This window comes from Gopherus evgoodei, chromosome 15, assembly GCF_007399415.2.
Source record: "Gopherus evgoodei ecotype Sinaloan lineage chromosome 15, rGopEvg1_v1.p, whole genome shotgun sequence".
NCBI classification, from domain to species: Eukaryota; Metazoa; Chordata; order Testudines; family Testudinidae; genus Gopherus; species Gopherus evgoodei.
The window spans coordinates 4,544,730-4,557,185 of NC_044336.1; the positions used below are offsets into that span (position 1 = coordinate 4,544,730).

A 12,456-nucleotide genomic window follows, 5' to 3' on the forward strand; every position below is an offset into this window, starting at 1 on the left:
TCAGAGAAGGGCTTGGATGGTGCACACACAGTCTTTGCCAAGTTCTCTTAAACCAGCTGCATGTGCTAGACAGAGCAGTGAAACATATTGGCAGCTCCATCCATCCAGACAATCACTACGCGCTCAAGTGAATTCACCCAGGAAAATGATAAAAGACAAAACCACTCCATCACCTGCGGGTGAACGCTTCTTTCACAAAGCGGTCACCCTATGTCTGACCTCTCAGTCCTTATCCTCAAAGAAAACTTGCACAAACACTTGCAAAAGACAGGCATGGGAGCTTAAATTAATAACTTTGTTAAAGAGTAAAAATTATGGACTGAACAGAGACACTGGATTTATGGCTTGTCACAACCATCTATAATCCGCTAAACCCCCTTTTTGTCCTATTACAGCAGAGGTGTTAATGGGCCATTCTATCTTGAAGGGTCCCTTACATTACAATACGTGCCAACTATTTATGCTAAACAATCTGTCCCACCTTGCATTTTGCTGTGGTGCTGGGAGGACTTTGCCCAGACCTGAAGAAGAGCTTTGCGTAAGCTCTGAAGCTTGTCTCTCTCACTAACAGAAGTTGGTCCACTAACTTTGTCTAAGACCAGGAGGTATCACCAGACCTGATGGTTTCAGAGAGGCCCAGTGATCCCTGTCATCCTAAGGCTGATGTGCTGGACAGGAAACCCTTCCAAACTTTCAGCTGTCAGCTATTTTCAAAACACAGTTTGGTTCAGAAAAAAATATGCCAATTTGCCAATCCTCAAATGTAAAAAAACCTCAATCAAGCCATGGGCACTTGATAAGCAACAGCACTTTAGATTGCATTTTAGTGCATTTTATATTTTATGTATAAATAATTAGACATAAGGAATAAAGCTTTATATTTAATTCATGTCATTAAAAACCTTATGTATTGTTAATAGGCTTAGTTATAGGCGATATCTCTTTGAAATATCATTCTTTTGTGCATTTTAATAGGGTACATTGTAAACACACCACTATAAGCTGACAGCAGCTAATACTTACTCTAGACAGCACATGCCTAATTAAAGTCACTTTTTTTTTTTTTAAGTCTGCTCACTCGAGATTTCCAGACTGCTTTTTCCTCTTTGATGGGAGCACAAGGGATATACTGGGAAGGTGTGGGGAGATGAAGGGCCCTGATTCTGGGCTGAGGAGCATTCAGTTCAGTTTGGAGAGGTCTCCTGAGCCTTAGTCAGTGCACTGTGCCAAGATCTTTGCAGGGCCTGGTTTAGACATTCCAGGGCCCCCATGGCTCTGCTGCTCACTTGGTGTGGTGATGCCAGGAGGACCACCTTTTCCTCCCAAAGAGGCAGCAACAGCAGCAGGGGACTCCTTTGCCCCCAGGAGTAGTGGCTTTCGCCGTGCCTCTCCCCTCAAGAGCAGCAGGGTCCAGAGAGCACTAACACCCCAGCTGCTGGGTGCAGTATATCTGCTTGGGTGGGTGGGCCAGACTCACTGCACCTTCTAATCTTCTCTTGGTAGGAAACTCCAACCACATCCTCTTTCTCCCAGCTGCACTCATTGTCCTGGCAGCCAAGACAGGGAGGGGGACTGAGGTGATCTTCCTGGGGCTGGGTACAGGGAGGCAGTGTTGCTTAGTGGATAGAGCTCTGTACTGGGACTCGGGTGGCCTGGCTTCTATTCCTGGCTACAGCATTGGCCTATTGAAGTGACTCCCGCAAGGTCACACACCTTTCTCTGCTTTAGTTTCTCCAGCTGTGGAATGGGGATGATGATACAAAACTCCTTTATAAAGCACTTTGAGATCTGCTGGTGAGCAGCTCTTTGTAAGAGTTAGGGGTTATTAGTATGCTGGCCCGAATAGTGCAAAGCCCAGTGGTTGCCTGTGGTGTAGGATGATGCCGAAGCAATTAGGTCAGTTCTTCCGTGGCCTATGACCTTCTGTGCTGCTTTGACGTTATTCTTTGTGCCAATGTTTGGAGTCCTTCGTGCACAGAACAAAGCAGAAGCAGCACAAACTGCTTTGTTGCAGGCACACTGGGAAGCCATGTGGAACACAGTATGCATTCTCCAGGGGCTATCCGGGTAGGGAGACACTCAGTAATCCTGCTGCATGGTTATTACAATAGTTCTGCATTTGTCACGCTTCACCCCCAAACCCGGCATGTTAGTGCAGATACAGGAGAAGCTGTGTGTGCTGTGTGTAGCTGATGTGTGTTTGTATGTGTTCTCTACAGGGCATTCTGTTTTCTACCCTGGAGTGTCTGAAGACTCCACAAGACTTGGTGAAGCTCTACCTGCATGAGTCAAACCGTGTGTACCGGGATAAGATGGTCGATGAGACAGATTTCAGCACATTTGATAAAATGCAGACAGAGATGGTAAAGAAGTTCTATGATGTAAGTATTGCAGTTGGTGTTTGTCAGATTAACGTGCCCTGGGATATCCTCTCAAGGGCTAGCTGCACAGGAGGCAGAGGTGGATTTAGGAAAAAAATAACTGGACTCAGAGTCTGCTCAAGACTACTTATGTGTTTGGAGATGGACACTGTTGGGGAGAGCACAGGGCAGGGTGCTCAGGCTTTTGTGGTCTCTCCTCAGCTCTGCCACTGGCTGCTGTAGGATTCCGGACTAGTCACTGCACCTTTCTTTGTGTCTCAGTTTCCCAAGGACTACACTTAAGGTCTACACTTAAAACACAGCAGCTGGGCCACTGCCGTGCTTCAATGAAGACACTACTTATGCTGATGGGAGGGGTTCTCCACTTCCCCGAGAGGCAGTAGCTAAGTTGACAGGAGAATTCTCCCATCGACCTAGTGTTGTCTACATCAGTGGTTAGGTCAGTTGAACTATGTCACTTGGGAGTGTGGATTATTCCTAGTGTAGACCAGGCCCCAGTCTGTCAAATGGGTTAAGTAGTGGATCCCTAACTCACAGGGGGCTGAGGGGCTCCATTAACTAATGTAAGTAAAGAGCTTCAGGAGTCTCCAATGATAGGTGCTTGACAAGGGTCAAGCTTGGGCTGAGTTCCCTGGTTTCAGCAGGAGGAGGCTGGGGTCAAGACGCAGTATTGAGTCCTTGGCTCTCCTCCTTGGTCCAACAATATCTTTCCAAGGAAAGCTCTGTACCCTACACCCTTTGGGCTGGTCTGCACACAGTGACACCCCTTTGACTGTACCAGTAGCATTACAATGGTATGTTCCTGCTAGTGTGGATGCAGTTAAATAAAAGTGCTTCTACTTGGATAAGTCCTTTTACACAGGCATAACTGTGTCCACACTAGGGCTTGTACTCATTTAATTATCCCAGTATAAAGTAACACCCTCAACTGCTATAGTTAAACCAGTGCCAACGCTGCGTATAGGCCAGGCCTTAGAGCTCAGAGGGATCCAGCCTCAGAGATCCCAGTGGTACTGAAGGTGAGGGGGATTCTCTAGTGCTGTGCCCTCTGTGTGCACATGAGTGGGCCCCTCTCTCTTTTGCTGCTCCCTCCCTCCCCTGAACTGAACAAGAACTCTCAGACCCCCCTGCCCTTCATCCTGGACACTGGTAGCCGACCCAATACACATACCCTGCAGCCATGCACTGTTCGGCCTCCAGCTCTCACCATACACTGGGCACTCCCTGTCCTGACAGCTTCATCCAACCTGCTTTCCCTGCAGTACTTCCTGTCCCCAATGAGGCACCCAGTATTAGGAATAGTGGGTCACGTCAGAGCTTCTCTCTCATAACTATGCTATCTGCAGATGTTCTCCCCTTCCATATAACTGCCTAATCCTGGGTTGAATCTGAAGAAGCGCTCGTTCTCAGCAATACTTTGTGGCAGTCAGCTTCGTGGCTGAATTATGCATTGCCCAAAAATCTTTTAACCAGATTGAAATTTGTTGCTTTTCATTTTCAGCAACTGCCCCTTTGCTCTGTATTGTGAAGGAGGGTTAATAGGAGCACCCAATGTACTTGCTCTGTGACAGTTTGTATTCTGTTATCATGTCCCCTTTTACTTATAAGAACAGCCATACTGGGTCAGACCCATAGTCCATCCAGCTCAGTATCCTATCTTCTGACAGAGGCTAATGTCAGGTGCTTTAGAGGGAATGAACAGAACAGGCAATCATGGAGTGATCCATCCCCTATTGTTTACTTCCTGCTTCTGGCAATCAGAGGCTAGGGAGACCCAGAGCATGGGGTTGCATCACTGTCCATCATGGCTAATAGCTATTGATGGACCTGCCCTCCAGGAATTTATCTAATTCTTTTTTGAGCCCTGTTATAGTTTTGGCCTTCACAACATCTCCTGACAACAAGTTCCATAGGTTGACTGTGTTTTATGTGAAGAAGTACTCCCTTTCTGTTTGTTTTAAACCTGCTGCCTATTAATTTCATTGGGTGGCCTTCGGTTCTTGTGTAATATGAAGAGGTAAATAACACTTCTGTATGCATTTTCTCCACACCATTCATAGTGTTATAGATCTCTATATCACAGCTACGTTTAGCCTTTTTTCCCAAGCTTCAAAGTCCCAGTCTTTTTAATCTCACCTCATATGGAAGCTGTTCCATACCTCTAATCATTTTTGGTGTACTTCTCTGTACCTTTTCCAATTCTAATATATCTTCTTTGAGATGAGGTAACCAGAACTGCACACAATATTCAAGGTGTGAGCTACCATGGATTTATGTAGTGCCATTATGATATTTATGTCTTATTATCTATCCTTTTCCTAATGGTTCCTAACATTCTGTTAGCTTTTTTGACTTCATATTCATCAACATTGAATTTCATCTGCCATTTTGTTGCTCAATCATCCAGTTTTGTGAGATTCCTTTGTAATTATTCACAGTCTGTTTTGGACTTAACTATCTTAATAATTTTGTATCATCTACCAATTTTGCCACCTCACCATTTACCTTTTTTCCAGATCATGTCTGAATATGTTGAACAGCACAGGACTCAGTACAGATCCCTGTGGGATCCCACTATTTACCTCACTTCATTCTGAAAAACGATCATTTATTCCTATGCTTGTTTCCTGTCTTTCAACCAGTTAGGGATCCATGAGAGGACCTTCCTTCATATCCCATGACTGCTGACTTGGCTTAAGAGCCTTTGGTTAGGGACTTTGTCAAGACTTTCTGAAAGTCCAAATGCACTATTATCAACTGGATCCACATTGTCCACATGTTTGTTGACCCCCTCTAAGAATTCTGATAGGTTGGTAAGGCATGATTTCCTTTACAAAAGCCGTGTTGACCCTTGACCCCGCAATCATGTTCTTCTGTGTGTCTGATAATTCTATTGTACTGCAGTTAGACTTACCAGCCTGTAGTTGCCAGGGTCTCCTCTGGAACCTTTTTTAAGAATCGGTGTCAATTAGGTATCCTGCAGTCATCTGATACAGAAGCTGATTTAAGTGATAGGTTGCATACCACAGTTAGTAGTTCTGCAATTTCATATTTGAATTCCTTCAGAACTCTTGGGTGAATACTATCTAGCCCTGGGGACTTATTACTGTTTAGTTTATCAATTTGTTCCAAAAACCCACTCTATCTACACCTCAGTCTGGGACAGTTCCTCAGATTTGTCACCCAGAAATATATGGAAATATACTTAGCGCATAGAACTGGAAGGGACCCCCAAAGGTCATAAAGTCCAGCCCCCTGCCTTCACTAGCAGGACCAAGTACTGATTTTGCCCCAGATTCCTAAGTGGTCCCCTCAAGGATTGAGTTCATAACCCTTGGTTTAGCAGGCCAATGCTCAAACCACTCAGCTATCCCCCTTAAAAAATGTCTCAGATGTGGGAATCTCCCTCACATCCTCTGCAATGAAGACTGATGCAAAGAATTCATTTAGCTTCTTCGGAATGGCCTTATCTTTCTTGAGTGCTCCGTTAGCACCTCAGTTGTCCAGGGGCCCCACTGATTGTTTGGCAGGCTTCCATACTCATCTTCTGTCTAAGCCAGTGGTTTCCAAACTTTATTGGTTCATATACCATGTTCTTAAAAACACAATGTTTTAAGTACCACATGCAAATTTCTCCTTTTTGTGCATATTTTAGTCTTTAATAGGCTTAACTGTATTTTGACATGTACTTTTGTTTGCTTAACAGTCCCAATCTTTTCATTCCCTCTTCCTAGGGAAGTTTAGCCAGGCCTCTAATCATTCTCTGACCCCCCTCTATTTTCACTATATCCTTTTCAATAGAGTGACCAGAATTAAATACAGTTCTACAGGAGATGGTGAACCATGGATATATATAATGGCATTATAATGCGTCAGTTTTATATTTTATTCCTTTCCTGTAGTGCCCTCACATGTTGTTTGCTTTACAGCCATCACTGCCCATAGAAGAGAGGTTTTCATGGAGCTGTCCACAGCAATGTCAAGCTCTGGTTCCTGCCTGGGGAGAGTTAATTTAGAGCCCAGTGAGAAGTGTGGATACTTAACAGTATTCCTTCCAATGTGCATAACATTGCATTTATCATGACTGAATTTCATCTCCACTAGTGCTACCCAACTGTCAGGGCTGTTAGAAGTTCCTCAGTGCTTTCTCCGGTCTGGCCTAGTCTAAATAATCTGGTGTCTTCTGTAAGCTTTGCCACCTCACTGCTTGCCTTTTTTCTTGATCATTGCTAACTTGTTTCAGCATCAGCTCTTTTTATAGCTCCACCTGTGACAGGGCCTAATTTCTAATCCCTGAAAAGGATAGGGACCTCCTTGAGCCCCCTCTCGTGACAACTGAGGCCAGAGAAATAGTATAGATTCCAAGGCCAGAAAGGGCCATTGTGCTCCTTTGCACAGACGGCACATTGTGCAGTCTGACCTTCTGCATAACACGGGTTATAGAACTTACCCACAATAATTCCTAGAGCAGTGCTTTCACGGAGAGGGATAGCTCAGTGGTTTGAGCATTGGCCTGCTAAACCCAGGGTTATGAGCTCAATCCTTGAGGGAGCTATTTAGGGATCTGGGACAAAATTTTTTCTGGGGATTAGTCCTGCTTTGAGCAGGAGGTTGGACTAGATGACCTCCTGAGGTTCCTTCCAACCCTGATATTCACTCTTGATTAAAAATTTCTTAGTGATACAGACTCTGCCACAACCTTCAGATTAACTTCCTTGCAGTGTCCTTATTCTCCTTAAGTGCTTCTTCTGCCCTCTTGTGGTACAGCAGAGGCACCAGTTATCTCACAATACAGTGGCTGTCCTGGTCATCCCATCTCAAAAAGGATATAATAGAACGGAAGGGGTTCAGTGAAGAGCAATGAGAAAGGCCTGGAAAAACCCTCGTATGAAGATAAATTGAAAAGATTGGGATTGTCACATTGCTAAGGAGAGAAATAAGAGGGGACATGTTACAGTCTATCAAATAATGGATGGTCTGGAGAGGAGATGAGAAGTTTTTGTTCTCTATCTCACAAGAACATGGGGAAAGTCAATTAAATTAATGAAGTTATAAGTTCAAACTGGTAAAAGGAAATATTTTTTCACACATTTAAGTAAACTGTAGAACTCACTTGCAGAAAGTCATTGAGCCAAATAATTTAGCAAGGTTCAAAAAGAGATTGGACATTGAGATGGATCACAAGAATATCCAGGGTGATCATAATTATTAAATAACAAAAAAATAAGAAGGAAGATTAACCCTTCATCCTAAGCATTTCAGACCTATGTGCATGGCAGATTACCCCATACCTGCCTACTGTGGGGTCCTTACACCTTCCTCTGACTCATCTGGCACCAACCACCAGGGGTGCTGGAACAATTTATATAGTGGGGGTGCTGAGAGCTGTTGACCCAAACTGGAAATCCTGTATATGATAGAAACCACTTTAAGCTAAGGGGCACAGCAGCATCCCTAGTTCCAGCACCTATGCTGGCCACTGTCTGATCCAGTCTGTCAATTGCTGTGTTCCTCACTGTTTCTATGACAATGGCTATTTACTTTTCAAATTCCTTCTTAACGATCCTAATTTCAATTTTACATTTTCACTCGCTGTAGATGAGGTTCCTTTTTATTCATTTCACTTGGGCTGACTTTTGTTTTATTTTGAAAGATACCTGTTTGGCTTCAGTAACCTCCTGTACCTTGTCACTCAACCTTCCTGCTTCTCTTTTGAGTTCAGGGGCATAGATCTACCTTCCATAATGCTGCTATGGTATGCTTGAGCAGTCACCATGCTGAATCCAAAGGATTTTAATTTCCTCGTTTTTGATGTTAAAGTTTTTGGGACTGTAGCAATGCAGGACTCACCCCTGCGGCACCTCTTGCTGGTGTCTGTCTAGAATTAGCTCATCCAGCTTCTAGAGCACCCTCTGCAGGCCAGTGATCTGCCTTACCGCTGGTCCCCAGATCCCTCGCAGGACTGCAGTGCCCCTTTCTCTGGGGTGCTGCCCCTCTGTTAGTAGCGCTTCAGTCTTGGGGTCTCCCTACCCCCTATCCCTACCTTGCCTCAGTATAAGGCTACTGCCAGTCACCAACTAGTCCCCATTCCCTGGGGCAGACTGCAGTGTAAGCCACTCATCACTGGCAAGGGGGTTTAGACCTGCTGCCTTTCTCTGCAACGCAGTACCTCTATGGGGTCTTGAACAAGGCCCTGCAGCCTAGGGAGTTGCCAACCTAGAGCTCCCCAGCCACTCTGGCGTTTCCCCAGCCCTGCCTTTTTCTAAGTACCCTGCACTTCCCAGCAGCCAGGCCCCTATCTCTCTGCCTTCAGAAGGAGACTGTTTGGGTTTCTGGCTCACAGCCTCTTATAAGGGCCAGCTGGGCTCTGTTTGGGGCATGGCCACAGTTCTGCCTGCTTCCCCCAATCAGCTCAGTGACTACCTTCTCCTCCCACAGCCCTTTCCTAGGGCTGTTTTAAGCCCCTCAGGGCAGGAGCAAGTGTCTACCCTGCTATAGGGACCTTTTACAGAAAACCCTCCCTTTTTAAAGTGTAATGTCCCAGTGCTAGCTTTCATTACGATCCTTGCCATTAGGTGGCTGAACTTCCTGAAATTATATTGTGGCTCCTGTAAGTGCCTCTGAACTTATAATAAAACACCCCAAAGTCAGGAAACACAAAAGCTAAGGTTTGCTGAGCCCCTTTTACTCTGCACTGCTACATAGATGCTTTGAAATGCTGATTTGGAAATCTGTGAGCCGTGATTATGCTTAGCTACAAATTTAAAGCTCAGGTGTAGAAAACCTTTGTATCATTTGAGAAATACTGTGTGTTCACTATGCCAGAGATTTGGGGCAACACTTACAAAAGTGCATAAGTTCCCTTGTTGCCAAGAAGGCTAACGGGATTTTGGGCTGTATAAGTAGGGGCATTGCCAACAGATCGACGGACGTGATCATTCCCCTCTATTCGACATTGGTGAGGCCTCATCTGGAGTACCATGTCCAGTTTTGGGCCCCACACTACAAGAAGGACATGGAAAAATTGGAAAGAGTCCAGCAGAGGACAACAAAAATTATTAGGGGCTGGAGCACATGACTTATGAGAGGCTGAGGGAACTGGGATTGTTAAGTCTGCAGAAGAGAAGAATGAGGGGGGATTTGATAGCTGCTTTCAAGTACCTGAAAGGGAGTTCCAAAGAGGATGGATCTAGACTGTTCTCAGTGGTACCTGATGACAGAACAAGGAGTAATGGTCTCAAGTTGCAGTGGGAGAGGTTTAGGTAGGATATTAGGAAAAACTTTTTCACTAGGAGAGTGGTGAAGCACTGGAATGGATTACCTATGGAGGTGGTGGAGTCTCCTTCCTTAGAGGTTTTTAAGGTCAGGCTTGACAAAGCCCTGGCTGGGATGATTTAGTTGGGGATTGATCCTGCTTTGAGCAGGGGATTGGACTAGATGACCTCCTGAGGTCCCTTCCAACCCTGAAACGCTATGATTCTATAAGTGAGTTAGGAGTCTAAATCGCTTTGCTTTTTAAATCAGTGTAAGGTAGGTGACTAGGCACTTTGGGCAATTCCAGTAGCTGCCTAACTACATCATTAGGTGCCTCACTATGTTATAAATCTAGTCCTAAGGTCCAGATCCAGACAAGGACTTAGGCACATTAGCCCAAGATTTAGACATCACTGAGATCCTCAGAATCTCCACTCAGCTGCTGCTTACCTCTATTGATGTCTAAATTTCCTAGGCACCTACATTTTCACCACTGAAGTCCCCATGGTGTCTGAGTTTCTGCCAATGAGCATGTACACAGCTACCTCAGTCTAGGCGCCAGGTGTCTGTCTTACATCTAAACCAAGTGGTATCTTCAAACTAGGCTTGTCCCCCATCTGACCTGGTGAGGAATTGCATTGATCTGTTTCCCGGAAAAGAGCTTTCCCTTTGTTGCACTAGGAACAGGACATTCTGTATTTCCCTTTTGCATTTCATTGGCAGGAAATCGAGGAGGCTCTAGAGGAAACCAAGAAGATGAACATGTACTGCCATTTTGCTAAAGGCGTTGGGGAACCCAAATACATGCCTGTCCAGACCTGGGAGTCACTGAATCACATCCTTGTGGAAGTGTTGGATAACCACAATGAGGTCAATGCTGCCATGAATCTGGTGCTCTTTGAAGATGCCATGTGCCATGTGTAAGGGGATTTTCCATCTTTGTTCTCTCATAGAATTGTTATACTCTCACAGAGTCATCAGCCTAAATGTCTTCAGCGCTGGTCTGTGTAATGCATTTCTGTTAACATTTTCAGAGGGGATGAGCAGCCATAATCACAGATGATGTCAGGAGGAGCTGTAGGAGTGCAGCACTTCTGAAGAGTCAGACCCTGGGTATCTCAAATTGGACATGAAACTAGCGGCCACTTTTGAATCTGACCTCATCTTCTCATCTCTTTCCTATCTTCCAGGGGTATTGGAAGCCTTCTCTCACTGATGTTTAGCAAGCACTTTGAAACCTTCAGGCAGAGGGCACTGTAGTAGTACAAAGACGAATTACACAGGGGTTTCAATTTTCAAATGGGGCTGTCTAAGTAGGGCACACAATTTTGCTTGCCAACCCTCAGTACATAGATGCCCTAATATGTGTTTTAAATACAAGTTTGATTGTGTCAGTGTGCAAGAAAAACTTGGAAAATTGATATGTGGGAACATTTTTGAAAGCCTGTAAGTCACATAGGAGCCTATGTCACACTTTCAAGTGACTTTCAAAGGTGTTAGGTGCCTAAAGCTGCAGGGTGATGCCTGGGCAGATGGTTAAAAGTTTCTAAGCAGATATGGTGCCTACCTGCATTGATTTCAATGAAACTTAATCACCTAAAATGCTTAAGCCCTTTTGACAATCCCACTAGACACATGTCTGCACCCTTTGGCACTGAATACCTTTGAAAATGTGGCCCTTAGCAATTAAGTCTCATTGCAAGTCAGTGGAATTTAGGCTCCTGTGGTTAGATTTTTAAAGACTTTTAGGCACCTAAAAATGCAGATAGGTGTCTAATGAGATTGCCAGAAGCACCTAAATGAATTAGGTTCATCTAAGTGAAATCAATGGGAGTTGGGAGCCTAGGTTCTTTTGAAAATGTTACCTGGTGACTATATATATACTGTATTTATGAATCTCTGAACTAACAGAGCCCTAGAGCCCCATTAGCTACACTGAAGCAGTACTTTTTCATTAGGAAAGGGTGAGCTCACCGTTCCTTAAGTACCAGGAAACCAATCCAATTACTATCATAGAAAAGAACAACAGATACAATCCTTTGGTCTACTCAGTTACTCCTTTGAGTCCTAGAAGCTCACCATCCTTTCATTTCCTGCAGCATAGTGCCTTGATATTTAATAAAACCATAATATTGCTTCATGCTATGCTGCTTTTATTCCATTCAGTTATTAAGTAGCAGTCTATCTTCAGCAAAGGCGTGCTTGGATCATCAAACTGTACTTGGTTTTATATTCCATGCATAAGGTAGACACACACACAAGCACTCTGAGTATTAGAATTTTTTCAGATTGTGATGTAAATGTTGTCTCTGTCATTTTCTCTTGTGTGCTCCAGAGAGGACTTGCTGGATAAAATCTGATTGCAGCCTCCCCCTAAATATTGTATAAGATCAAGAGAAAAAGCTCTGAATTTTAACATTTGTTTTCACATTTGTCCTTGCTCCCCTCCTCCTTTATACACGCAGACGGTCTGTCAGAAAGGGCCACAGATATGAGCTGGTAGTCCTGACCCAAGATTTAATTCCTCAACTTCAGGAGTTAAATATAGTTAGTGGCTGAATCAGCAAGTGGTTCAAGAGTTCAAATCCATCTGTGCTAATCACTAAATATTTCTGTGGCCTTACCCACACATCTATACTTCCATAATTACTGACTTTTATTGGTGGTTTGCTTATTGCACTGAACACAATGAAAAATCTGATGAGAAATGAAATTAAACAGGTAGGCCAGCTGAGTCCAGTGAGGGCGTCTCATGACATCCCGACCTAATTTAAAATGCAAATGAATTATTTTCTTATTCAAGATGTGTCTGGGAGAGGGA

General features: G+C 44.3%; 1 protein-coding gene across 7 annotated transcripts in view; it reads left to right on the top strand.

The window, feature by feature from the left end:
• DNAH9 (dynein axonemal heavy chain 9) overlaps window positions 1-12,456 on the top strand; it is a 392,191-nt gene that overhangs the window by 168,336 nt on the left and 211,399 nt on the right. For 6 of the 7 annotated variants that reach the window (XM_030534286.1, XM_030534287.1, XM_030534283.1 and 3 more), the window contains 2 exons: window positions 2,220-2,381; window positions 10,359-10,555. In XM_030534286.1, coding sequence (XP_030390146.1) covers window positions 2,220-2,381; window positions 10,359-10,555 — 359 coding nt within the window. Of the gene's footprint in view, window positions 1-2,219; window positions 2,382-10,358; window positions 10,556-12,456 lie in introns of those variants that run through there. The other variant, XM_030534289.1, reaches the window with a different exon arrangement.